This window comes from Drosophila sulfurigaster, chromosome 3 (assembly GCF_023558435.1).
Source record: "Drosophila sulfurigaster albostrigata strain 15112-1811.04 chromosome 3, ASM2355843v2, whole genome shotgun sequence".
NCBI classification, from domain to species: domain Eukaryota; kingdom Metazoa; phylum Arthropoda; class Insecta; order Diptera; family Drosophilidae; genus Drosophila; species Drosophila sulfurigaster.
In genome coordinates, this window is record NC_084883.1 from 35,182,076 (window position 1) to 35,207,685 (window position 25,610).

The 25,610-nt window shown below is 36.9% G+C and overlaps 1 protein-coding gene across 3 annotated transcripts; it reads right to left on the minus strand.

Moving 5' to 3' along the window:
• Positions 1 to 208: 208 nt before the first annotated feature.
• LOC133842025 (bicaudal D-related protein homolog) lies at positions 209 to 25,419 on the minus strand. Of its 3 annotated transcripts, none has more exons than XM_062274915.1 (7): positions 25,197 to 25,419; positions 22,842 to 23,714; positions 2,892 to 3,188; positions 2,644 to 2,832; positions 2,293 to 2,358; positions 1,769 to 1,946; positions 209 to 1,705 (listed from the first exon to the last, which is right to left on the minus strand). In XM_062274915.1, the coding sequence occupies exons 2-7, from the start codon at positions 23,268 to 23,270 to the stop codon at positions 1,029 to 1,031; spliced, it is 1,836 nt and encodes a 611-aa protein (XP_062130899.1). In that variant the 5' UTR covers positions 23,271 to 23,714; positions 25,197 to 25,419; the 3' UTR covers positions 209 to 1,028. The 3 variants fall into 3 exon arrangements, with proteins under 3 accessions (XP_062130899.1, XP_062130902.1, XP_062130901.1); XM_062274918.1 differs by having other exon boundaries at positions 22,842 to 23,026; positions 25,207 to 25,418; XM_062274917.1 differs by lacking the exon at positions 25,197 to 25,419 and having other exon boundaries at positions 22,842 to 24,241.
• Between the last annotated feature and the right edge of the window lie 191 nt (positions 25,420 to 25,610).

Genomic DNA, 25,610 nt, shown 5'->3' on the forward strand with positions numbered 1-25,610 from the left:
TTCGATTATTGTACTCCTTGTACTTTTCAAATTCAATTGAAAAATTATTTCTTCTACATCCAGGGCTGCCGTTAGGAGTGCATATAATCGATTATTTCTGTGAATATATCGATATTTTGTTGATTTTCAGTTATTTAAAAATGTAACGCCATCTTGATAACCATGAATTGGAAGATAAATCGAAAATTAAACAAACAAATAATTGTAGTTTTTATATTGTATAGATTTATTGGTAAGTTATGTAGTTAAACAATCTAAAATGTTAAACTTTTCGTTTCATTGTCCGTATTTAAGGCAAGTTGTCTGTCTGACGCGCAATACGCGTGCAATCCCGTTGTCTGCCTGCTTGAAAACATATATATGTATGTATATACTCACATAATGTCGTATAATATTTAGTTTTAACATAAATGCTTTGCTTACACTTAATTATGGTTAAGTACGATTATAGGTTAGAGATACGATCATAACATTTTGATTTCAGTAATCGCAAACACAAGTTTTATGAACTAGCAAAAGGCTTTAAAAGCCATTCACTAGACGCTCAACCAAATGGCGCGATATGTTTTTTGATTTTCCGTTTTCAGCTTAAACAATTACAAGATTAACTAAACAAGGAGATAGTTAGAGAGATAGAGACAGAGAGCAAGCGTTTAGATAATTTGTGTACAGAAATATTGTTTAAACGTAGGTACGAGAGTACAATTATAATAATACATACATAAGTAATGTTTTTTGTTTTGTTTTTAAGATTAATAAAGCGTAATTCAAAAAGATTTCACTACAAAACCGAAGAAGGGCGCATCGTTTCAATATAGTACATACAAATTACAACATCTTTAAGTACAAATACATATATGTATATATATAGATATATGCCTAGGCTCTCTTTTGTGTGTGTATAAATATTAAAAATATATAGCTCATTTTATAACTTCAACTTCTTTTTTGCTTATTCCTCACGTCTTTTCTACATTAAAAATATAAGAGTTGCGTAGATCTTCCAGCGCGCTGTCAAATTTGTCCATCTACCGCTGAAATAAACTCCAGAGCTTATAGCTGGACACACGTTTGGCCAGATTGGCGGCAGCACTGCTCGGCGGCGCTGATGTCGTCTCGCTGCTTGCCACACGGCGATTGTTAATCAATTTGGAACGCATTTGCTCATCGATCAGCTCCTGCATGTCCATTTGCCATTGCTCCAACTGCTGTGACAGTTCCACCTTCTGTTGTATGGACTCGAGCAGCTGGCTATTGGCCTGCATTAACTCGACGCGATTCTTGGCCAGCTCCACCTCGGCCTTGGTGCGACGTTCGTTGGCCGCATCGCGTTCCTTTTGCGCCTTTGTCAGCAGCTCATCGCGATCCGTATTGTCAACCAAATCGCCACGTGCCTGATCGCGCTCCTCCTTGACATTCTGCAACTCCACATCCGTCACGGTGACCTTGGCCTCCAGCTGCTGTATCAGCTGATGGCTGCGCTTGATCTCATCCTCCTGTTCCAGCACAAGATTGCGTGTTTGATCCAGCATTTTCTTGAAGTTGCCCGCATCCAGATTGAGCAGCAGCCGCGTCAGCTCATCCGACATGGCAGACAGCATGCCCTGGCGGAATTCAATGGCGATGTGATCACCTTCACTGCGGTCTGTGCTGGACATTGTGTTATCCATGGATTCCAGATCCAGCGATATGTCCGAATTGAGACCTAACAAAAAAAAACGAGATGTGTTAGGCGATTTGCAATTGATAGTTTTGGGAAATTCTTTACCTGAGTCATCGTCATGGCTCACTTTGAGCGAATCCACCAGGGATTTCAGCTGTATGTAAACCGAACGAGCCTCTATCCACATTTGGCTGGGTTTGCCCGTCTCCGTGAAGCTCGCCTCTTCCTCATCGCATTCCATTTCGAACTGCAGGCTCTTCTTGCCGGGCATGGAGTTGGTGTCCTAAACAAGCGAATGTCTTTAGATTAAAATCGGGCTGATATATGTAATTTTACGTAAGATTTTTCTTCAAAGAAAATCTTACAAATTGAGCTATTAAACGTCAACTATAGTTTAATTTGAATTCAATTGATGATGATTGGAAAATAAAAGCATAAAATACAGAAATAAAAACATTGAAAATAATCTACATTTTTTAGTTGATCCAACATATGTTGCAATGATTAGGGAAGAACCCAGAAAAGCCCAATGCGATCAATAAAATATTAGCATTACTAGTATTAGTTAGTATGAAATTACAGTTATTAGTACAGATCTGTAAAACGTTGGAAGAAAGAGACAAACTTACCGCGCCCAAACGCTCGCTGAGCACATTATTCTCACGCTGAGAGCGCTCCAATGCTTGTAACGTGGTCTGCAAAAAGATGAAAGATGCCAGATGAAACAGTTACGAGATACTCTAGACCAGCGAACTTTCAACCTATCTTTGTGCACAAAATTATGGGCAAAAGAAAGTCAGATAAGATAAATTCAAACACTTGAGAAATTGCGCAGTTCTTGGGAACGACATAAATAATCTCAGAGTGTTGGCAAAATCACGATTTCAATTTCGATTTCATTTTCATTTTCGTTTAAATTTAACTACACTAATGAATCGGACGTGATAACGTTGTCAGAGATTTATATGCTCTGAGCTCACCTCTAATTTTGTTTCCTGTTCGCGAGCATGTCGCTCCAGCATATGAATTCTGTCTGATGCTTCCTCCAGCGATGAGGTGAGGCTCTCTTTCTCCTCCTGCGCGTGCTGCAGACGACGCTCCAACTCCTGCCGTTTGCCTGTGGTGAGGTTTAGTTCGGTTTTTATCGACTCCAGGCTGTTCACGTGCTCCTATCATATGTAATTCATAAATAAAATGAAGATCTTTATTGATAGGATTTAAATCTTACCTGTAGACTGCTGTTTCTGTAGTGATATTGATCCTTGAGCTCTTGGATCTGTGCGCTGAGCTTCATTTCGGTGGCATGCGCCTCCTGAATCTGCTCGGTGAGTCGTGTGTTCTGATGCTGCAGCTCATCGATCAGTATGGTTTTCTCCTTCTCCGCCTGCCTAATGGCCGCATCCTGTGTCTGCAGTTTGTCCTTGAGCTCATTGAGATCAGATTGCAGTTCGAGCACACGCTGATCACTCTCATCCTCTGCTATGGCCAACTTCTGGCGCAGCACATGTTTCTCTTGTTCAAGTTTCTGCAACACAAAAATGGAAAGTTAATTAAATGCACATTAGAAAAACAGCAAAGAGATACAACAAAAAAAGGAAAAAATATTATTTGTTCTATGACGCGTCAGCAATTACTACAGCAACAGCAGACAATGAAAGTAAGTAAACTAAACAATGTGCACGTACACAAAAAATAAAAAAACAAGTAAGAAAGTTACAGTCGAGTGTGCTCGACTGTGAGATACCCGCTACCCATTTTTAATAAAGGCAAAATATTGCGGTATCATTTTGAAAATATACCGAAAATACTTAAAAAATACTAAAAATATACCAAATGGTATGTTTGGTATATCAATATAGTACCACATTCAAAATATACCATAGACGGCTCAATATACCAGATTGTCAGCCAAAGTAACTAAGACCCTTATAAGTAGGCGTTTTTGCCCATACAAAAGTATTTCTTTTATAACTTCCACAATTTTTATCTGATCGCAACCAAATTTTCAGGAATCATAACTACTATAGTTATTATTATATATACCAAAATTCGCAACTCTAGCTTTAAAATTACGCTTGTTATTCGATTTTTTTGATTTGCGGGGGCGGAAGTGGGCGTGGCAAAAATTTGAAACAAACTTGATCTGCGTGCAAACATAACAAATGCTGTCGAAAAAAAATTATAGCTCTATCTCTCGTAGTCTCTGAGATCTAGGTGTTCATACGGACAGACGGACGGACACACAGACACACAGACACACAGACACACAGACGGACAGACGGACATGGCTATATCGTCTCGGCTGTTGACGCTGATCAAGAATATATATACTTTATAGGGTCGGAGATGCCTCCTTCTACCTGTTACATACATTTCCTGCCGGCACAAAGTTATAATACCCTTCTACCCTATGGGTAGCGGGTATAAAAAAGAAACAAACAATCGAGTAACAAAGGCAACCGCAAGGTTAACACAACTCGACAACTAATTGTACAGGTTCCATTTGCATTTTGAATATTTTTTCTTCGTCTTCTTCGCTATGCAGCACAAACAATAACCTTATCGAATGATGGCATCCCCCTCAAGCACAGTTAATTACAATAATTGCAACGGGGAGAAAGAAGTATGTACAATTGTTCCATGTTAATGCCACTATAAGTATCTCTCTTTGATCCATTTTGAGTTTTCCCCGCCGCCATTTTGCCAAATCAACTTTGAACCAGCAGCAGCTAACAACAACAATGGCGCCTTGGGCTCTTGACACCGTTGCCAGATCAGCAAGACAAAAAACAAGACGACCACAAAATTCACATCATTCAAATTGAAATGCAATTGGCAATTGAATTTTCACTTCTTTTTGCGGTCCAACATCCCCGTTCAACACTTATTCAAACTGGCAATTTCCTTCAGCGCTTAAGCTGTGTTTAGCTGAGCGATAAGTTTTAAATGAAAATTGTGAGTTCTAATGATCGATACAATTATCGATAAATGCGATTAGTCTGTCTAGACTCTATAGGCGGCTTTCGCTTGTCAATCATAATAGCTTTGTTATAAATAATTTGCATAATTGCCAGCCGTTTGGCAAGCAGGTGAGGCTGAGAGGGTGAGGTGTATATTTTTTAGATGAAGGTTTGCGGTGACATTGAAAATTGCATGCAAAGTTTAATCGATAAATGTGAGAAACCTTCAGCAGTCAACAAAGAACACGCCAGAGCAGCGATAAAAAGGCCACAAATAAAGAGCATTTATTTAAATATACATATATCATTATAAATACAATGCAAATTGGTTTGAAGAGAGTTTGCTTTATCTTATCGGCTGAACCGAAATGCGGAAAATGCGCTACAAACACGTAGCGCAATTGCACAAATTAAAGAGACAGCAATAAATATGAGAAGTCAACGCAGCAGAAAAGCAACTGCGAATAAATTGGAACTGTAAATGAAAAGCTTTTGATAAAAATTACCGGCAATTTGCATAAAATGCGACGACGAAGCCGCCAAAAAAATAAACCACAAAAATTGCTGCAGTTGTCTTGCAGCTAAAGAGGGCGACGCTCGGCTCGCGCCTTAACAATTGCAATTGCAGCAGAAAGCAAAGAAAACTGCAGTCAGACAGACAATGGAAAACTTTAATAAGAAGAAAATGAAAAATACAAAAAAACTGCAAACTGCAAACTGGCGGCGGCTGCACTGACAGTTTGCTGGCCAAATAAAACAAAACAAAAATGGAAAGAAAGAGACAGACATCGAGAGAGGGAATAAAAATAAAATTATTGTACATACTTTCTCTGTTTCTATTTCACGCTCAATGAAATGTGTTGATGATGGCTGTAAGCGCTGGCTGCGGTGGCGGCTTTAAAAATCCGCTAACAACAGCGGAAGTTGGCATCAGCTCAGCCGCAGAAATGAGTTCACAGCCAAACGAGCGAGCGTACATTTGTGAATTGTTTGTTCAAATTAAATGAAATACACATACACAACATATGTTTGCATGTAGTTTGTATAATATACGCAATAACAAATGAGATGAGCTCTCGCCGCCAGTTGGCCAGTTTTGTTTTCGACTTAATTTTATTACGTATATTTTTCAAATTTCTTAGATACAGTCGCAGCTAATTGCAATTGCATGATCAACAAAAGCAAGCGGCGGCAGTTGTAATTTGCTTAAGCGGCACACACGCATGCGCGGGTCGATTTGTCAGTTGTATCGCAGCATCCCGCTCTGCTATGTTATCGATACAACGTTGTATATCGGAACATGTGAATCGACCCTCGCACATATGTATTTATGTTAGTTATTGCTTTTCGCTTTGTTGTTTTGTATTCAAATGCGACGTAACATGACCCACTTTTGTGTGGTGCGAGTGCTTATTTGGTTTTGCAAAGAAAATTATAAATATTTGTATTTTTGCAGCACACAAATTGCATGCGTCTAGGGGCAGGAAATGCTCAAATGCAATTGACACAAATGCCGCAAGCCCTCCACTGCGCTGAGTCACCATCAATGTAAATTTGTCGCTTCTGTGCTAAAACAAAAGAAGGGCAGCAGCAACAAGTGGGTGCTTCAAATGCAGTCGATAAATCTAGCGCAGCGATAACAGACACACTAAGAGCGATTACTTGCCAAATGTAACAAGACACGTTGCCAAATCGATTGCTAATTAGTTTTGCGTGACGTCACAAAATCATCAGCAGCATGACGAACGCTTTGTGGCAGTTTTTATTTTTTGTTAGGTGTTGAAAGAGTCTACAAAGCAACTGCATTCGATAATTGCTGTAAATAATTAACTAAATTGCACACTGCTTGCAAGAATCGTGTCTCCCAGCCACAGAGGCAGCAATGGAGGGAGGCGGTGCGAAGCTCTTCGAATGTCAAATACTTGCAATTACCCAAGCAGTCTATTAATAAACACTTTGTATGGCTCAAAGCAAAGCTGCGCCGAAACAAACCGGACCGGCAATGAGTCAGAGGCGTGAGCTCAGCTTTTAGTGTGGCATGAGTCAATGGCCATGTAAAAATCATCGACAACATTTTGCCGAGTGATGCGTATTAATTGTGCAAACATTTCCCCTGGGCCGAGCTAAGCTCAGCTGAACTCTGCAATAAATCAGCTGCAGTCGGATGCACAGACAGCGTTGCCCATCTGCAAACAAGTTGCGTATGCGCAAAGTGTGGCCGCATTGCCAACTTTCAGTTTGAGTTTGGCATTTTTTCGACAAGTTTCGCTTTTGTTTCGACCACCGACGCCGACGCCGACGCTGCATGCTTTTCCCTCGCTCGCTCGGCCAATTAAATTGCATTTCATTTTAATTATTTGCAGAAAAGCGCTGGCATATCGCACTGCCCGCAGAAATTTCACACATAATAGCAAATTGCACTTTGCATTTTATTGGCATGGAAAAGCATTATGCAAATTAGTCGTAACTAAGCGTCTAATAATAGCGATGTGTGTGTTTGTTGTTTTGGGCCATTTTGAGCTCATTTAAATGATAGCTAATTGCAACTGAGTCCGATTAATGGCCGCTCTCCGATAAACGGATAAACGGGAAGTCTTGTGAAAGATGCCATTTATGTTAGCTTATGCATGTAAAAGTGTTGAAAGTGTTTCGTTTTGTTTGAGAAATGCAACAATTATTAATAATGAAGCTAGTTTTCATATTGCTCTGCATAATTAAGTCATTAACTAATAAGAAATATGTATGTCTAATTGACATGTTCTTGCCTGATTTCACTCGACTTTCGATATTAATTACAATCGATAACAAGCAACAAACGAGCAATGATGAGAATTGCAAGATTTGCAATGCGGAAAACTCAATTGACCTTATTTCGTACAAAATAATTCATTCATTCGTTCGTTGCGGCAATGACCCGTCTTTACCGCATGCGTTGAACAAAAAACAAAATATAAACCCATGAAAAATAATACAACAATGCGACATGCTAATTTTCCTACAATTGCCAAAGTTTGTTTATGCGCTTTAAGGTCACGTCGCGCTCTAGTCGCAATTCCTACTCGACTCGATTGTGGGCTGCATGGCAGGGGAGTGGAGGAGGCGTGGCTTCCACAGTTGACTGCCCAACTTGCAGACTCTTTGGACAAAGCAATGCCAAAAAGAAGCAGCCATAATAATAGCCATCATAATAATGGCATATAATACACTTCATTGTCGTAGTTATTGTTGTAGACGATCAAATGGGTCTAGAGGATGGCTGGGTCTTGAGGTTTTGGCCTTGCAAGAGCCAAGAGCCAAAACAGTGTCAGCAGCTTTGTGCAAAAGACATTGCAACAAAAGTCGAATATGAAGATGATGAAGAAATCAAATAGAAGAGTCATCGATATGTTTTGTTCGATTCCATTGGCATTCATTGAAGATGAATCGAAGTTTTCTTGTTTCAAAATTCGATTAACATATGAGGAATCAATTGATTTGCACAAAATCTCCATATCATTAGCAATTCATGAATATGTCCTCGATTAGTGCCGCAGTACTTTACTCTTTCAATTATCATTGATAATTTTGCAACATTTATTTAGAGTATTTCTCATTCGTTGCACTAAGTTAACCCAGTTATTTGCTCATTTTTGTAAAGGGCACAAAAGAAAAACTTGAAGCTTAAACAAAACGCCTAAATTTTATACACTCATTGCACTTAATTTTACATTTCATATTTATTTTGGCATTGACAATTTCAGTTGTTGGGTTGCTCGCCGTTTATTCCCATTGTTAAAGAAATTGTGAAAAAAGTGAACGAAATTGAGCAAGCTAATTTTCATTGCGGCGTTTTTGCGGCACTTAAATTTAATGTAAAATGCAATCAAAGAGGGAGAAACAGTTAATTAAAACTAGCTCAAAAGCGAGTGAGGCCTTTTTTGGTGTACTTTTGAATGGCGCAATTTATCGCGACAACAAAGGAGACAAACAAGAGAGTACGTTTTGTTGATGCAAGATGTTATACGCTGTAAAAATGTATTTGGAAATTATTGATGACGGTTGAAAACCATTCTGTGTCCACCATGTGCGTGATATCTCGCTGAAATTTGTTTGAGAGCTGTATTTAACCAACTTATTTGTATTCTGAAAGTTTCATAACAATAGCACAAAAAATAAAGCAAAGAAATGAGCTCATTTCAGCTGCAAAAGATAAGAATACTTGCAATTTTGCTAGTCTTTTAAAACATTGACACTGCAAACTACTTAATTTATGAGCGGGGTTAATGATAACGTAATATTAAATAATGTTTTAATGATAGTATTTTCTATATTATATATATAATTAAGTTCGCCCAGCTGCAGTAAATGTGAACAGCTGCAGCTGAAGAAAACTAAAATGTAAATTTTGAAGCGAAAACCTTTAAAGTTGACCGAATTCATTAAGCTCGTTGAGCTGCTCATTTGGCTATTTAAGGGATTTTAATATTTTGCGCTTTGGAGAGGGCATTATAATAAATGCACTTCGGTAATTATGATAAATGTGTGTGATTCGTTGGCAACTTTATATATGTAGGTCTACGTATACTTAATATTTTTTTCCCTCCATGATTCATCTGATAATTGCAAAAAAAAGTACGAACATGTCTCTTATCTTATCGAGACGAACGAACGGAAAGAGCAGAAATAAATCAGACCTCATTCATATCACAGTTTTGATAAGCAGCCAAAAACAAGCAAACAATTTCGGGCTAATTTGCAGTGTTCACTCGACGCGTGAAAATGCAATAAAAAAAGTATTCATCAAAATTGGAGTGCGGTCAGGGGGTCAAGTGGCAAGGGGGAAGTTGGCAAGTTCTAAATCAAGGTGTCTTTAATTAAAAACAAAGCCCCAAAGCACAGTCAAAATTATTAGGCCATAAATATGAGATGTTACGGCAAATTGTAACGCCCACTGCGCATGCGCACAGCTCTGCGACGAGGCTTGAGTAGCAAAAGGGGCGGGGCGGAGGCGTGGTCGGGGGCATAAGTTTGTTTTTTGGTTTTCGAGTTGCCACAGCAAGTTCCAGCGCATTCCCCGACATCTTTCACATGTCGCACTCGACACAAGTGCGTGGGCTCATGTCTCTCTAGTCAAGTCAACAAAGCGCAAAAAGACGGGACAGATGGAGACGGGACAGACAGACCTCAGAAAGAAAGATGAAAAGATACAAAGAGAGTTACCAAGAGGCAGTTGGGTTGATGAGGTAGCTGCTACTTTCAAGTAACTTCTACAATTAGTCACCGTTGAAGCTTACGAAGGCTGCGGCCCAAGCGAGTTCAGCACAATAAAGCACCAAAGACCACAATTAAAGTTGAAGAAAGATACTTTGCCAAAATAGTCTGAACTTGATGTGTACCTCTATAATAATCACTTTAGGAATTCTTTTGATAATGCTCAAATAATTGTTTTGTTTGGGAGTACGAATGACAGGAGTGTTTTTTTTTGTTTTGTCAAAAATATCTTTGTCATTTCGCAGAACTAGTTTCGTTTCGATAATTTAATTGCTATCAATTTTGTAGATAAAAGTAGATTCTGTAGGAAATTGAGAAATACATATAAAATATATTGAATTGTAGGATAACATCTATAAAAAGTTATTTTCTTTACGAATTCGAATTTAATTCTTAAATAACAAGAAAGAATCCTGAATATATAGACCTGTCAGATCTTACATTCTTTCATTCTTCAGTCAGCTTTAACGACAAGGTCTTCTTTTACCATCCATGTGTGATTTTTCCAGTCTATGCTTAATTCTCACATGTTTTTCAGCAGGTGATTAAAAATTGCACAACTTAACAATAAAATGTTGTTTTGTCTTTAATTGTCTTCGCTTTGACTGCGGCTTTTCGCTCGCAATTCTTTTGTGTTCCTCAAAGCAAAAAAAAAAACTCAAACAAGAAAAATAAACAACTACCGAAAAAACAACAATAACTACAATTTAAACAGTTTTTTAATTGTGCATTGCAAAACATGATGAAAAACTAAAAAATAATATTACACAAATTATGAAAAATTATCACTGTGTTAAAGCTGATGAACTTGCAGGAAAACCAACTGTTTAAATAATAATATTGATTATACAATGTCGATGAACAGACGAAAAAATTCAACTTTTTGAGTGGATTGTTTTATTTTTAACACGATTCGAGAGTTAATCACAAATATGGGGCAAAATACCAAGTAAAACGAAAGTTTAAATAACAGAAGTTAAATATAGATTAACTTTTAAATGATATGAATTTCTGATCTTTAGATTTCCAAACTCATATCATTCATATGCAAATAATTTATAAGTTGCTTTGTCAAATGCCGCACCTCAAAAAAAGAATTAGCAAGTTTATATTATTTTTATACATTTGACTTTTTCATGCTGTAATTTCACTTTCGCGACTTTTATTTACTAATATTTATAAATAATTTGTTTACTTAAGACTTCCTCGTCATTAATCTTGAAGCAACTTGCTTGAAAACAAAGAACAGTCCATTAAGTAGAGTCAGGGTTATAAAACCCCTCCTAATTAGAGGGGGTTGGATGAGCTCAGTTTAGCACAGCTCAAAAAAAAGGAAAAAACAATTCAAGAAATACTTGAAGAGGCAGATTATTTCGACTTGTGCCTGAAAACTGCAAGTTTCTTTGTTCAACTGAAGACAAAAATTTATGAGCTAATTATGTATGGGAAAACAATGTTTTATGTCTCTGCTTAGATGATTAATTTGGCGTTGTTTTGCCTTTTTGGTTTGTTTTTATCAACATAACTTGGCCAAATTGTTGGCCATTTGAATTGTGAGTTCCCCCACTCAAACAATATTGATTTATCTCTGGCCGGAAAGCCAACAAAATTTTGTTAAAGCATTTTTGGGGAAATGGTTCTCTTAAATACTTTAAAGATATACGATTTAGAAACTATATTTATAATAAAAATAATACGTTTACAAGAAATATAAAGTTTATTTGAATAGTTTTGCACAAAATTTGTTAATTTTTCATAGTTTCAACAATTTTTAACATTGAATAGTGAAACATCGTTTTGGAATGAGATTGGGAAAAAAAAATTTTCTTTTTTTATTTAGATAATATATTTGAAATAATAAAAAAGTTATACGTTTACTACGAATACAAAAAACATTTGAGTTTCACATAATAATTATTATCTTTTTTATAGATTGTTCAGCATTGAATAATGAATTTTAAATAAATCGAATCTCTGAAGCATGAAACTTACTGGAGAACTTTTCTTAATTAGGATTTGAGAATTACGATATGAATATTGTTATACTAAAGACATATTAAAAAGAGATTAATCCTCAGTGACTGAAAAAACACCGTTAAGATTTCCCATAGCTCTAGACACCCTGGTTGAATAATTACTGTAGTCTGCCGTTAAGGTAAATACTAACAGTGTCTTTATAGAGAGCTCTTACGGCTCTAGGCTTATTCAACAACGCCTTCCCGACAGGTTAAGTTTATAGCCAACAACAGTCTTGGTATCGTTTACCACTATTCCACCATATGGAGGTTGTTAACTTGAATAATGCCAGCTAACTCCTGACTTAACAACATGAAAATGTGTGGCAATCTGTCCATAACTTAGGCGCACATTATCCAACAAACAATCACCAGGTACTTTGCCACCTTTTATCCAGTTGCAAGTAATTGCAGAGGAGTCCCATGCAAAACGACAACAAAGTGACAATCGACTTAGTTCTCAGGCTATGCTAAATGTTTTCCTTTCGCCATAAACAAGAAAACAATAAAAACAAAAAAAAACGCTCCCTATATGTGTCTATATATGGTATGTATTTCTCCAAGTGCCTTGTGGGGGAGAAAACATTTACGCAAACGGCAAAACAATAGTAAAAGAGTGCTAATTACAAGACGGCGATAAAGAGAGCAAGATAGAGAAAGAGGGGGAGAGAGAGAGAGAGACAGCCAGTTAAAGTACAGTCTTAGCGCAATTGCAACGCTTAAACAATGGAAAAGAAGAAGCAAAACAAATCCAACGAAAAACAACAACAACAAAAAAGAGGCTAAAAAACACTTTGCCAAATGCGCAAAAATAATGCCGTTTAGCCAAAAAGCCGTTACATAATTTCGCAACGAACTAACTTGCATTATATGTTGGTAGTACTATCTAGGCGACTCTATCACATCGAAGTCTTTAAAACAATTTCGAATGCAACTCTGCATACCCTGTAAACATAGTGCGAAGAAGAGTATGCTGAGATTGTTGCGAATAATTTCATGTAATCACTATTATTACGTATGTTTTAATTAGCATACTGGGAATACATTATTATTCCTGAACAGAAGCATCTGCGTGTATTAAAATCCTAAATCAACTCTCGCAATAATGAAAGCAAAAATAATGCAATTAAATCGAATGAAATCTTATTTACATTAAGTAAGTTTATAGTAATTATTCGAATACTCAGGGCTTTTGCTGGTCAATTAAGTGTAACAAAAGTCAGTTTATAAATTCTACGCAGAAATAATCACTTCTAAGGTACCTATAATTATGCTTAAATATATATCCACGCACACACAGGGCATTTTGAGGTCTGGTACTCTTCGATTAAGAGCTTATTTCTATTTCTACTTCTCTGCGCAGTCGCGCATGCGCAGCAGAGCATCGAAGTTGCTCTGTCTCACTCACTCGCACTCGCCCTCGCAATTGGCAATTGATGTTGCCATCTCAATCGCTGACTCACGCTAAATGGGTCAAATTTGTAGTTTAACTAATTTTATTGAATTGTGCAATGCTCAGTCAGTTTGAACTTGCCCACAAGGCATTGCTTTAGCATCTTTTTCTTTTGTTCATTTCTTGTTTTCCATTTCAACAGAAATCTTTAATGTTGATCAGTCTTGTTAATTGGGCATCAAATTGGTATTTAATTGTTGTTATTTCGCCGTGACCTTGTGCTTTATTCAGTGCTCTTGCTGTGGATGAGTTATTGTTAGACCAACTAACTTCAATTTTAGTGGTTAACACAAATCTTAATTGGTTGCCAGTGGAAACATTTTCTTTTAAAGCGCTTTTCTATAATGATTTGCTATTAAATTAAACTCTTTAGAAAGCATAGAAACACTTTAAGTTAATTCTTCTAGTATTAAATATTGTGAAAATTTAATAAGTGTAATAAAAATCAGTTGTTAAATTAAAGCAACCACATTTCTTGAGCCACATCTCTGACACTTTTGGGTCATTCTTTAACCCCCAAACAATTTGGCCATATTCACTTGAATATTATACATAAATATGTTGATCTATGCGCGATAACAGAATCCAGACAGCTTTGTAATTAACCAATATCTATGGTTATAGTTAAGCCATTCGAATTCGAACTAAAAAAAAGGCAAAGCGCGCTGTGATGTTGTTGGTGAAACGCTTGAGGGGTGCATAAATTACAGTCATTGGCACTGGGAGTTGAGGGGCAACAAGCCCAAATTAAATTAAACACGCCAAAAGTACTGACAAAAGACTTGAGCGCGTTTCCTCCTCTTCCATCAGTTTGTACCCCTCTCTATCGACTGGTCGCAGTTGCCACCGACTCTCAGACACATTGTTTAGGCCACTTTGGCTGACACTCAAATTTGCTATCAGATTTTGCGTGAGGCAAGGCAAAAAGTTTAGCAATTCAGCTCAGGGTATTTATATGTGTATTTATGCTTGTTTCCTTTGTACCCCGTAAACTATTACGAGTGAGAGGGTATGATGTTAATGTAAGTGATGAAATATTCGTTATAAGCTAGTATATAATTCTTTTTAATGTATCAAAATTTTAGAAACAAATATAAAAATTACCAAGATTTCATTTAATATCTTTTGATATATACCAAAATTTAAAGAATATACTAAGTTAAGGCCTAAAAGTCTTAATTACTCCTGCTTATCTGATTGCAATAGGGAATTGTATTCGTTATTTAATTTTTAATATATTTTGTTATATACTTAAAGCTTAAGAATATACGAAAATAAGGCCTGAAGTTCATGAAACTACGTAGTTTATAGTTCTGAGTTTTTAAATGTAGTTATTGTTGATCTCATAATAGATATCTTTACTATATTTTTAGCTACAGGGTAACCTGTAGTCATTGCCATAGCTTTCAAAAAAATAAGTTTTTTTTTTCGCTGGAGGGTATCGTATTTTGTGAAATCGTCTATTATTGTCATCATGCTAACGTTCGATTGGCATACACATATATGAATATTTGCCATAATACATATATAAATATAAATGTAAATACATATGTATGTCCATATGCACATGTATTTTGGCTTTTGAATTTGCCAATTGGTTGGCAGTTTGAGTTGTTCGCTGGGCTCGTTGTTGTCTCTTAGTCACAATTCAAATATTTTTATTATTGCAATGAAAGCTGGCCAATTAGCAGGCCCCAAACTCACACACACACACACATTCATCGACTTGTGTAAGCTTCATGTACTTCTATTTATCTATGAGGAGTATGTATTCGCTATACTATAACAATATCTTTAATTAGATGTCAATGAGTCAGTGGGTCTATAGCAAAGAAAAAAAAAAGGTTTGTGAGTGGGTTGTTTGGTTTGATAAGTCCACACTGATATGACATGATATGATATGATATAATATGATATATTATGCGGTATCTACAGCAGAGTTATATTAGGGTGGGTTATTATTACTATCTTGAGTCAACATTAGATATTGATTTTCCGACCAAATAAATGGGAATTAAGTGCCACCAAATGCACTCGGTTCCATTGATTTGAAAGCGAGCAATTCACTCAATAGATTATTGATTGAAAAGTTGAGTCCAATTTAACGATGAGCATAAAAGATATTAAACGATAAAGCTGGAGTTTCAATTTAGTTTATATATTTCATTTAATTTGCTTCATTAAATGTTGAAAGTACATTCATAAATTGCTTGGCAATAAATAAGGGGTAAATTGCAAAAATAAATAAGAGTAAATGAGCTGGAAATCGTGCAGAAACTGCCAATAAAAATTGATATAAATTAGAAATTTGTGGTAAGAGTGGATAATTGAAAGGCGCATGGACATTGATTCGAGTTACACATGTGGAGAAGTTATTTAATCTTACTTAATAGTTTTAGTTATGAAGAGAACGTTTCCTATTTAGGTTTAAAATAAAAACTAGATCTTCTCTTCCTACTTCACACTTTCAACAACTATTCTCATATATGTAACTTTCAAACAGTTATTGACTGAATATGATGAAATATTAAACAAACAAATATTATACCTGAATCTTTAGATCAGTATTATTATTTAAAATTGCATGTGATTCTGACTTAATTTGTTATTCAAATTTATGGGTACACCTACTTAAACTGCGTATAATATGTGTGTGATGATATATTATATATGCGCATTCTCATCGCATCATCATCATCTCATCTCGTGGCATATGATCAACAGTAATTGTATTGTTCCCATGCCACGCTTTGACATTAAATTTGGTTTCGAAAGTGAAAAGGCTTTCACCTTCAGCGATTCGTTATAAAAAAAATATATTTTGAAAGAAAAATTAAATAAAATTATACATACACACACATACAGAGGCCACTTATATGGGAGTCTATGGCCATAACAATAAACAGAAGGTGGCAGTAGGTGGTGTCGCATTGTTGTGGTAGTCTTGGGAGTCGTTGGGAGTCAACAAGCTAGGCGCAATGTCAGTCATAAATTGCTCTTAGGCAGGTTTTACAAAATTCCCGACCTCACATCGCATGTTGGCTAATTACAGGCTGTCTCTGAATAAACAACAACAAACATCAACAACAACAGCGCTCTGATTGTAATTTGTACATCAATAAAACTTTGACAGTGCAAAGAGGATTCCACGAGCAAGAAGACAAGACAATTTGTTACCGTTTGCCAATGGCGTAGAGGAGACAGGCTCACATTATGTTATTATCCAAATTGAATCAATAACAAATGCGATTATTATTTAATTTATACCGGACATGCAGAGCAGCAGCATTCAATATTTCACTTCCTACAAGTTCATTAAATAACATGGAAATATGTAATTTGCTCGTCATTATCCATACAGCTGCAGTTAGCTGATCATGAATCCAAGATGAAGGCCCATTCCGTTGATCGAAGATCTGTAATTTGATGAGCCACAAGCGGTGTGCAGACTCTGTGACAATTACAACGGGGGGCCTATCGTTGGGCTCTACTAACTGTAATACTTCATTTGACAATGAAACAAGTCAATGAATCAGGCGTGAAGAAACACATCGGAAAATTACGCATTTCGAGTGATTGATGAGTAATTAATATCAGACTCATATAAAAAAACATGAAATAAGCAAGGTTTTTATTATTAAAAGTGATACAAGACAAATTATACTTTGTATTTATATTTATTATATTGTTAAATTAAAATTGATACAGTAGTATTAACCGATTCTTAGGCTACAAAACTGTAGCGAAATATAGTAGCACGTCTTCCATATATAATGTTTTGTGTTGCATAAGTCCACGAAAACAAACCAGTAGATTAAATCTATTCAAGGTTTCCACTGAAAATTATAAAAACAAAGGTGCTAACGAATAAGGTAACTTGCGACGTGATTTGATTTTAAATTTGGCAAATTTTAAAAATTAAATTTATTGAACAAAAAAAGAAATTCAAGTCGCAATGGGACTTGAAATGAAATACGCAGTCATTCAATACTAGCATTTGTAAACATTGGAAAATATTCACTATTCGCACTACTGATGTACAATAATAGTAATTCTTTATAATAACTATTTAGTTGAATTTAAACTAAAAATAAATCTTAGTGTTCTTTTGATATCCAAAAAAAAAGACTATACGTCATCATTAATTATCTGCATTTCTCAACACTAGAACACCAATTATAAAGCTCACATAATAATCACCGATTCCGCTACTGTTGCGAGTGGCGAGTTCAAAACCCTCTTAAAACAGTTTTCAATGCGGCAATGCAAGATCCATAGTTTTTATTTACATAAAGCTCATTAGCAGCACATGTAGCAAGCATTTAAAAAGCAAAAGGGGCCCTGCAAACAATACGGAAAATCCGCATTAAAAACTCGAGTTTCCCTTGTGACACACTAAACAAAAAACACAGCCAACAGCGCACAACAAGGAAAGTAATTTGCAATAGACGACGACGACGACGACGACGATGACGATGAATCCAACAGTCACCATGACATTTGCAGACCCATACAAGAGAGGAAGAGAGAGACCAAAAACAATAGAAAGAAATGCCATTACTGGGCAAGCGGTAAGTGGAAAATGGTAAATGGGCTGACCATACCAGGCCCAGTACCTAGTACCCAGTTCCAGTCTCTCTCTCTATAATGTGTGTAGTATTATAATCATAGCAACTATGTTGTGCGACCTTAATTCGCAGAAGGTACTACGGAACCCAAAAAATAACTATTAACCAGGTTACGTATACCATAGCAAGAAGGGGGGGGAACTCTCCCCAAGTCATAAAACTGCCCGCACCACGTACAAAATAATTTACAAAGAACTCAGAGCGAAGTCAAGTTGAGTCAAGTCTAGGAATGTGGCAAATTTGAGGGCTTTGTGAGATGAAAGGTAAATGAGCTTTAATGCGAGAAGATTCACTCTCTGCATGTGAATCAGCAGTGTTAAAGAATCAACAGCAAAATAAATCTGCATACGCACACACTTACAAATACAAATACATAAATAAAATAAAATTTAAACATTTATGAAACTGGTTTTCAACAATTGGGGACGGCTGGACGAGCTCAACACACATGCAAATAAGTTAATTTTGAAATTTTTTTGCAGCTCTTTTTCTTTTTTTTTTGGTATTTTGATTGTTTTTTGTTGTTATTTGCCTTTCTTTGTTGTTTTTGTTTTAGCGAATACGTCGATAAATCGTCGGACATCGACGATGTGTTGATGACTTCACCACAACAAGTTCGCATTGCGTATGTGAGCCAAGCTTTTGTGGATTTTGTTTGCATCGCATTGAAAGTAAGTTAATATATTTTTAAATATAATTATTATTAGATTATCTAATCGGAGCATTGATCAGTTATGCGTGCTTTTGAGTGACTTGCGTGTAAGTACAATGTCCACTTGCGTGTGATTGTTGTTAGTTGTGTGGGTTGGGCTTTGTTCACACGATCTGAACGATTCGTTCTTAAGCGTTGGAGCACAACTGGAGATCTGATTGCTTTATATGGCCAGCAAGAGAGTGAGTCAGTTTTTTGTTGGGTGGGCGAAATGCGGAAAACACAATTAAATGTATTTTTAAATTAGGCAACTCTAAAGTGTCGACTTCACCAAGCACATTTCGATAGGCTTCGTTGACCAGTCAAGTTATCGATAAATAGCGTTGCCAACTGTCTTAAAGTGTGAAATTGAGCTACCGCATCTTGCCAACCTAAGCTGAAAAGCGTTTCTAGGCAATAATTATTTTTAATGGCAACTGTAAAATGTCCACTTCAACTTTGGGCGACGTTACTAACTGTATTTGAGTAATTTCTGTATATTTAAATCCCAGCGAGATATCTGTTAATTATTTTGAATGATGGTTTTTCACTTTGCTGCTAAATGCATCCTGTTGCAATCAAGACTAATCAAACAGCACTTAAATGGCATTTATAAAAGTTCTTTGCAAAGTAATTGATCAAAGAACTAATTATAGTCAATGGAAAATGCCATTCCAGTCAGCGGGCACTTTAACAAATTAGAAGAGAAAAATACAAAACTGGTTACTAAATCGGCAAGCTGAAACAACTTATTAAAGCAGATAGACGGACATAACATAGCACATAATACTTTCGAAAAGGCCAGGGGTAACGACAACACAACAACTATTTATATATATGTGTATTGAAAACATAAATACGCCTCCACAAAGCATTTAATACGATTTTTTATTTGGAGCGAGTGTTCCGAAAATGACAAACAAAACGCGTCATAAAATCGAGCGGTAAAGTGGTTCGACGGGGCGTATGAGTATTCTCAGATTTAACGCTTAACAATTGGCTGCAAATCGTGATTAACGAGAGCGAGAGCAATACACAGACAAAAAGAGAGAGAGAGGGATTTGAGAAATCAGCTCAATTGATAGACGACGATTGTTCTCCGTTGAGAGCGAGTTTTAGTTAACAAATTGTTTAGATATAACTTGGCCAGCCACTTGGGCGTATAAACACGTTTTGCTAACAAAGGCAAAAGAGTTTTGTGTTCAACTGTGAACCAGATAACTTTCAATAAGCATGGAAGTTCTCACATTGAATACAGAAATTAACTTTGATTCCAGATTGGCGAATTTCAAAGTATGTAATAGCGACGAATGAGAAGCTTCTCTGTCGAACTGATTTACATAGTCGAATTTTGGCATAGGCCATAAAATGTTATATGTATTACAAATGTTGGCTAAAAATAAAAGACCAGCGCTCGTAAATTGGCACACACGCTTCACCAGACCGCAAAAAAAGGCGCGCTTGATGATGACTGGAGCAACGAACCAACCAACACCTACAACGACCAGTCCCAAGTCTAATTACGTCAGTCCGCCGCAGCCACAGCTCTATACACAAAACTACAATACAAAACTATACTATACTTTTAGTATAGACTGGGCCTGGACATCAACTAAAATGACCAACAACAACAGCAATGGCGAATGGCATTGTGATTATGACGCATCAGCGAGCAGTCTGAATAAAACGCGTAGTAGCTACAAAATTAATTAGAGTCAATTTTTTGTATTTTTTGCATATGCCAAAAACACGCCAAAAAAAACCGCAACAACAAAAAAAAACCCAAAACAAGCGAGCCTAAAGTCCAAACGTCACTTGCTAAATGATAATCCCACAACCTAGCCTAACTATAAGTATAGTCAAGGTGACAGAATGTGAGATTTATGCTATATCCACATGCCACTAATTCTTCGTGTTCGGGAAAGAGAAAGGCTCGACTATGTAATACCTGTTAGTGATATCTAAACATTACTATTAATATGGACAGTTGTAGCTCTCAAAGTCACTAAGATAGAAGTGTTAATAATGAGAGGCAGACTGATGATAGACATGTTAAGAAACTATATACACTATAAGGTCGAGTATGTTCCTCCTTTGCCATGGAACATATTCGGAGTATTTTGTGCTCACTCGCAACGCCCGAATGACAAATGGACCCACTCAACACTGCGCAGTTGACCTTTGCGGCTTGACCAATTTCATTTGGGCCAAGCGAATTGCTTTTTGCTTTTTGGTTAATGGAAAGTGGAATATGGAACATGGGAAACACACATACTGCTGTTTCGCTTTAAATTTGTAATGAGCCGAGCGTCCGATGGTAAATAGTTCACTAAGCCCGTCGTTTTCTTATAGGTCTTTAATAAGCATGCAATTGAACAATCGATCATCGAGAGGTCATCCTGCACAACATGGAAACAGCGTAGATATTTTTAACGATTTATCCTTGAACAATGAGTTTTGTGGAATTATGACAATACTTTGGATCAGTTCCCTAGAGAAACCCTCACTACTTTCATTTCGTAAGCGTAGATGAAGTCATGGCACACTTTTAAATACAAATACAGAAAAAGTCGAACCAGAACTTGGCATGACTAAACAAACACGTCAAGTACTCGAATAACCCGCTGAAACGCATCGGAGAGTCAAGTTCAACGAATTTTGTTCTGTCCTCCGTCTAGGTTACTGACACCTACAGGGCACTATACTTCCTATAGCCGAGAGTCACAGCCCACGAATTTCCGTCCCAACTCCATTTACATGACGAATTAACCAAAACAGAACCGAAAAAAAAAACCCAAACAGAAAAGCCAATATTATTGATAAGAAATTATTGTACTCTAGTGGGTAAATGTCAACAAAACCAATAAAGAACATTGCCATTAGCCCAAGTATCGGGAGAGAAGGGACAAATGGTTCTAGTATATTGTGTAAGTAGTTGGAGTTCGAGTAATATGCTAATGAACGAACGGCCACGAACTTGAGCCGGGTGCTTGTAATGCCTTGAACCACAACACATTTCGACTGATATCTAAGCATTAGGTCTGCCATATTATCTATAGGAAATTGTCTATTGTCGTCGTGTGTATGTGTGTTTGGGTGTATGTGAACAGGTGCAGGCGCTGACAACACCCACTGTGGTTCAAGGTCGCGACGCACAGACATTTGCTAGTGGAAACAAACAAGACTTGCTCGCATTATTATTTTACTTTGTGTCTTTGACTGTCGACTGCTGACGTTATCAGGCAGCTTAGCGCGTGTTCAGCTGATAATGGCAAGAACTAAATAACGGTTCAGCTGCAACCGTTCCTGGCTGGCATGCAACAAATGCAAAGTAAACGTGCATGAAAAAATCGATAGCTCAACACAGATAATACATATGCACTATATAAACCAACACATACATACATTTGTATAATATGTACGTCTGTATGTAGTTTCGAATGTTTACTGCGCACTTTTTTGTCATGAATTCCGTATGACATGACAGACAAACATTTCGTTGGCCATCCATTTGGGAGCTATGTATACATTATGTACTTTGGTGTGTGTTAATATTTAATGCATACCTAGGAGGAGTCCAGTGCAGTTGACAAAATGACTGCAGTTGGTCAGTTGGGCAGGTGAACAGTAGAAAATCAATATGCCTTAAATTATTCATGTCGATGGTTATATTAATTGCTGGGAACTGAAGCCACGCGTCACTTATTATTTCACTTAAAAATCGATGTAAATGGAGTGTGAGTCAGCAAGCAGTTTTCAATGTGATCTGCTAAACATGAACTTGGCTGCAAGCCAGAACGATTAATTTTATGCTTATGTTAAGCTGTAGCTATCGATATCAGCCTTTTAACTTAGATTACTAATCGTAGATAGAGAAAATGCAAATGACATACTGCAGTGAACGTATATACATACATATGCAGTTGAGGTCATTATTATGAATAACAATATAAATGTAAAGTTTAAGATGAGTGATTTGCAGGTAAATACTTCAAGGCAAAATGTAAACATAATAAGGACAACACTGAAATGTTATATAACATTCTTATTAACAGTCGTATTCGATTCTTATTGGTGCGATCGAATGTAAGCCAGCTAATAAGGACTCACATGTTAAATAACATAGTTGTTAACAGTTAAGCTCGCTTAATTGCTATTGCTGCGATAAAATTGTAACTTACCTCAATTTTACCCGAATAGTCCTCAATTAGTTTCTCTTGCTGCTTCACCAGCTCTTCGTTTTTCTCGAGCAAGGCTTTGCCGAGCTCAGCGGCTAACAGTATATCCGATTCCTTTTGCTGCAATTGAGCCCAGACATCCGGCTCGTTGTCGTTGCGTCGTGCCTCCATGGCGCTGATGTAATGTTCTAAATCAATTGAAGCGTCAATTAGTTGCGATTGTGAATGCGAATGCGAATTCGAATGCTGTTCGTAGTGTGGCAACGTTGACGATGACACTGTAGCAGATTCGTTAGTTGTTGTTGGTTGCTTGCTGATGCTGAATTGACGTGAACGTTTTGATTTGTTGTTGTTGCTGTTGTTGTTTTTGTTTGATATGGATGAGGCAATACCGGCAGCAGTTATAGGATTTGCTAGCTTTGGTCTATGCATGATCGTTAGCGGCAGGCAGGTTGTGATGATGGTATTATTATTATTATTATTATGTATTATTATTACAAACAACAGATAAACAAACAAAAAGAATACACCACACACATAAACATAACACAAATGCGATACTTTTATTATTGCTTGTTATTTGCTGATGATCAACCGAACGATTAACGATTTACGATTAGCAGCGATTAGCGATTTATTTTAGTTAGCGGCGATTATTATTCGTTTGATTGCTGTTAGGTTTTCAGATGCAAGACAACGCGCTGTAGTCGCTGTTGCTGTTGTTGTTGCAGTTGCTGCTGTTGCTGTTGCTCTGGTTGCTGTTGATGCCGATTATATTGTTGCTTTGCCACGCCGCTGACAGATCCAAGCCACATGATGATATTTCCATAGGTGTCTGCTGCCTCAATAGCAGCTCAGCATGCGTTTTGTATGAGACTTCAAACTGCAGTTGATATTTTGGTTAAGTAAGTTGGATAAGTACAATATAGCAATAATGAGAATTAGAGCCGAATTGGTTGTAGTAGTAGTAGTAGTAGTAGCATGCCATGTGGTAATATAATACAAGAGTTGCCCACAAAAGCGTGGGGCACGTAAACTGAGCTAAGCTTTACCCCAAAAGGAGCGCCGCTCACGTTGCACATTTACAAGCACGTTTTCGATTACCAGGCCAGAGAAGGGTTAATGCGTCAGAAAGGCGAGAGAGGGGAGGTGGAATTAAGACAGCATACTATATACACGGTGATGACATATAAATACTGTTTACTGCCGAGTTTAATGCAAAATGAACGCTTAGTAAAGCTGCATGCAATTAAGATGGCCCTGTGAAGGGTTAAGGTTTCAATGAGGGCTACAAATGGACGGTAATCCTATATTTGAATTCTTTAATTTACATTTTTCAATTAGTCAATTAAATTCAGATAAATACTAATATTTTAATTGCAATGGAATCTTAAGCTAACATTTGTAAATCAGTTATAATATATTTAAATGGTTGCGGAATTTAAGCTCATTTCCTATGAAAACTATTACAATATTTAAAGTAAATAACTACGTGAGAAAATGTATAGCTATGTTATGCATGGGGATTACGTAGACTTGTAGTGGTGAGCAAAAATAAACGATATCTTAGCTCAGTTTACAGACAACTGGGGGTTAATGTAGCAAAGTTTTAGTATCTCAAACATAAAATGTATCGCATTCTGGGGTTAAAAAAAGCACACTTTCACGTCAATAGAGCAAAGGTATGGGGCTGGCCCTTGCAAGGGTTAAGAACCACTCGTTGTTTACTAACAATAACCACACTACGAATATATGTATATATTTTTGCCTAGAAACCGAGTTTTGAACGCGCCAATTTTGGAACACACTGAAATTTCTAATTCATTTTGTTTTCGAAGCGAAGCAACGAAGTTTCATTTTATTTCGTTTTAATTATAATATATAGAAAATTCATTTGGCAAACACTTCACGCTTTACTGCATTTGGTGGCAGTAGCTTTTTGTTGTTATTGTTGTTGTTGTTGTTTTTAGCCAATAAATGTATAATGCGCTTAACGCGTTCGTTTTTGGCCAACGTTAAATTGGTGTTGTTGTTTATTGTGCTTGGTTAGCAACAAATGCTCTGTTGAGTTGTTGTTTTTGTTGCTATTGCTGTCGTTGTTGTTGTTGTTGTTATTGGATATAGTCGAGCACTTCCGTTATTTGTGTCACAGTCACTATAGATTGGTATTATTGTTAGTATAAATTCGAAGGGTTCTCAGTTTGGCATTTTATTGACAAAACAACAAAACAAACGCGCGCTCAAATCGCAACGTATCTATGAGATACTTTCCACTTTCGCAACAAACCCGACTAACTAACTACACAACTATACACATATACATATATTGCATGTATTTATGTTTATATGTAAATAAACAGACAGAAACCTCGGTCACGACGACGACAAGCCAAAAAGAACTTCCGATTCCGATGCCGATGCCGACGCGATGTTTGAACTTCGCTAGTTTTTTGGGTTTTTACTCAACTCTCTGTGAGTTATACGTATATGAATGAATGTTTGTGAGTATGTGTGAGTGTGTGTGTGTGTTGTGAGTGTGCGGGGCACACACAACGTCTGGCTGGCGCGAGTGTTCGGTATTAACTGAAACTGGCCAACAACGCTACAAAAATTGGCAAAACAAATGAGTAACCAAGCCAACTTGGTAACTTGGCAACAACAACTAAACAAACCGTCGAAGAGAGCGCGCTTTTAAGAGAGCGTTCAACAGGGTTGTCGAGTGCCAGGAAAGTGCAGCTGGATTGTACTGCGGAAAGATAACACTGCTATTCA

What these genes read in the sequence shown, in the direction of transcription:
- LOC133842025 (XM_062274915.1), bottom strand. Translation starts at nt 23,270, where the DNA reads ATGCATAGACCAAAGCTAGCAAATCCTATAACTGCTGCCGGTATTGCC. An exon ending in AACAGGAAACAAAATTAGAG is followed by an intron (nt 2,359 to 2,643) that starts GTGAGCTCAGAG and finishes ATCTTTTTGCAG; the next exon opens with ACCACGTTACAAGCATTGGA. An exon ending in TCAGCGAGCGTTTGGGCGCG is followed by an intron (nt 1,947 to 2,292) that starts GTAAGTTTGTCT and finishes TCGCTTGTTTAG; the next exon opens with GACACCAACTCCATGCCCGG.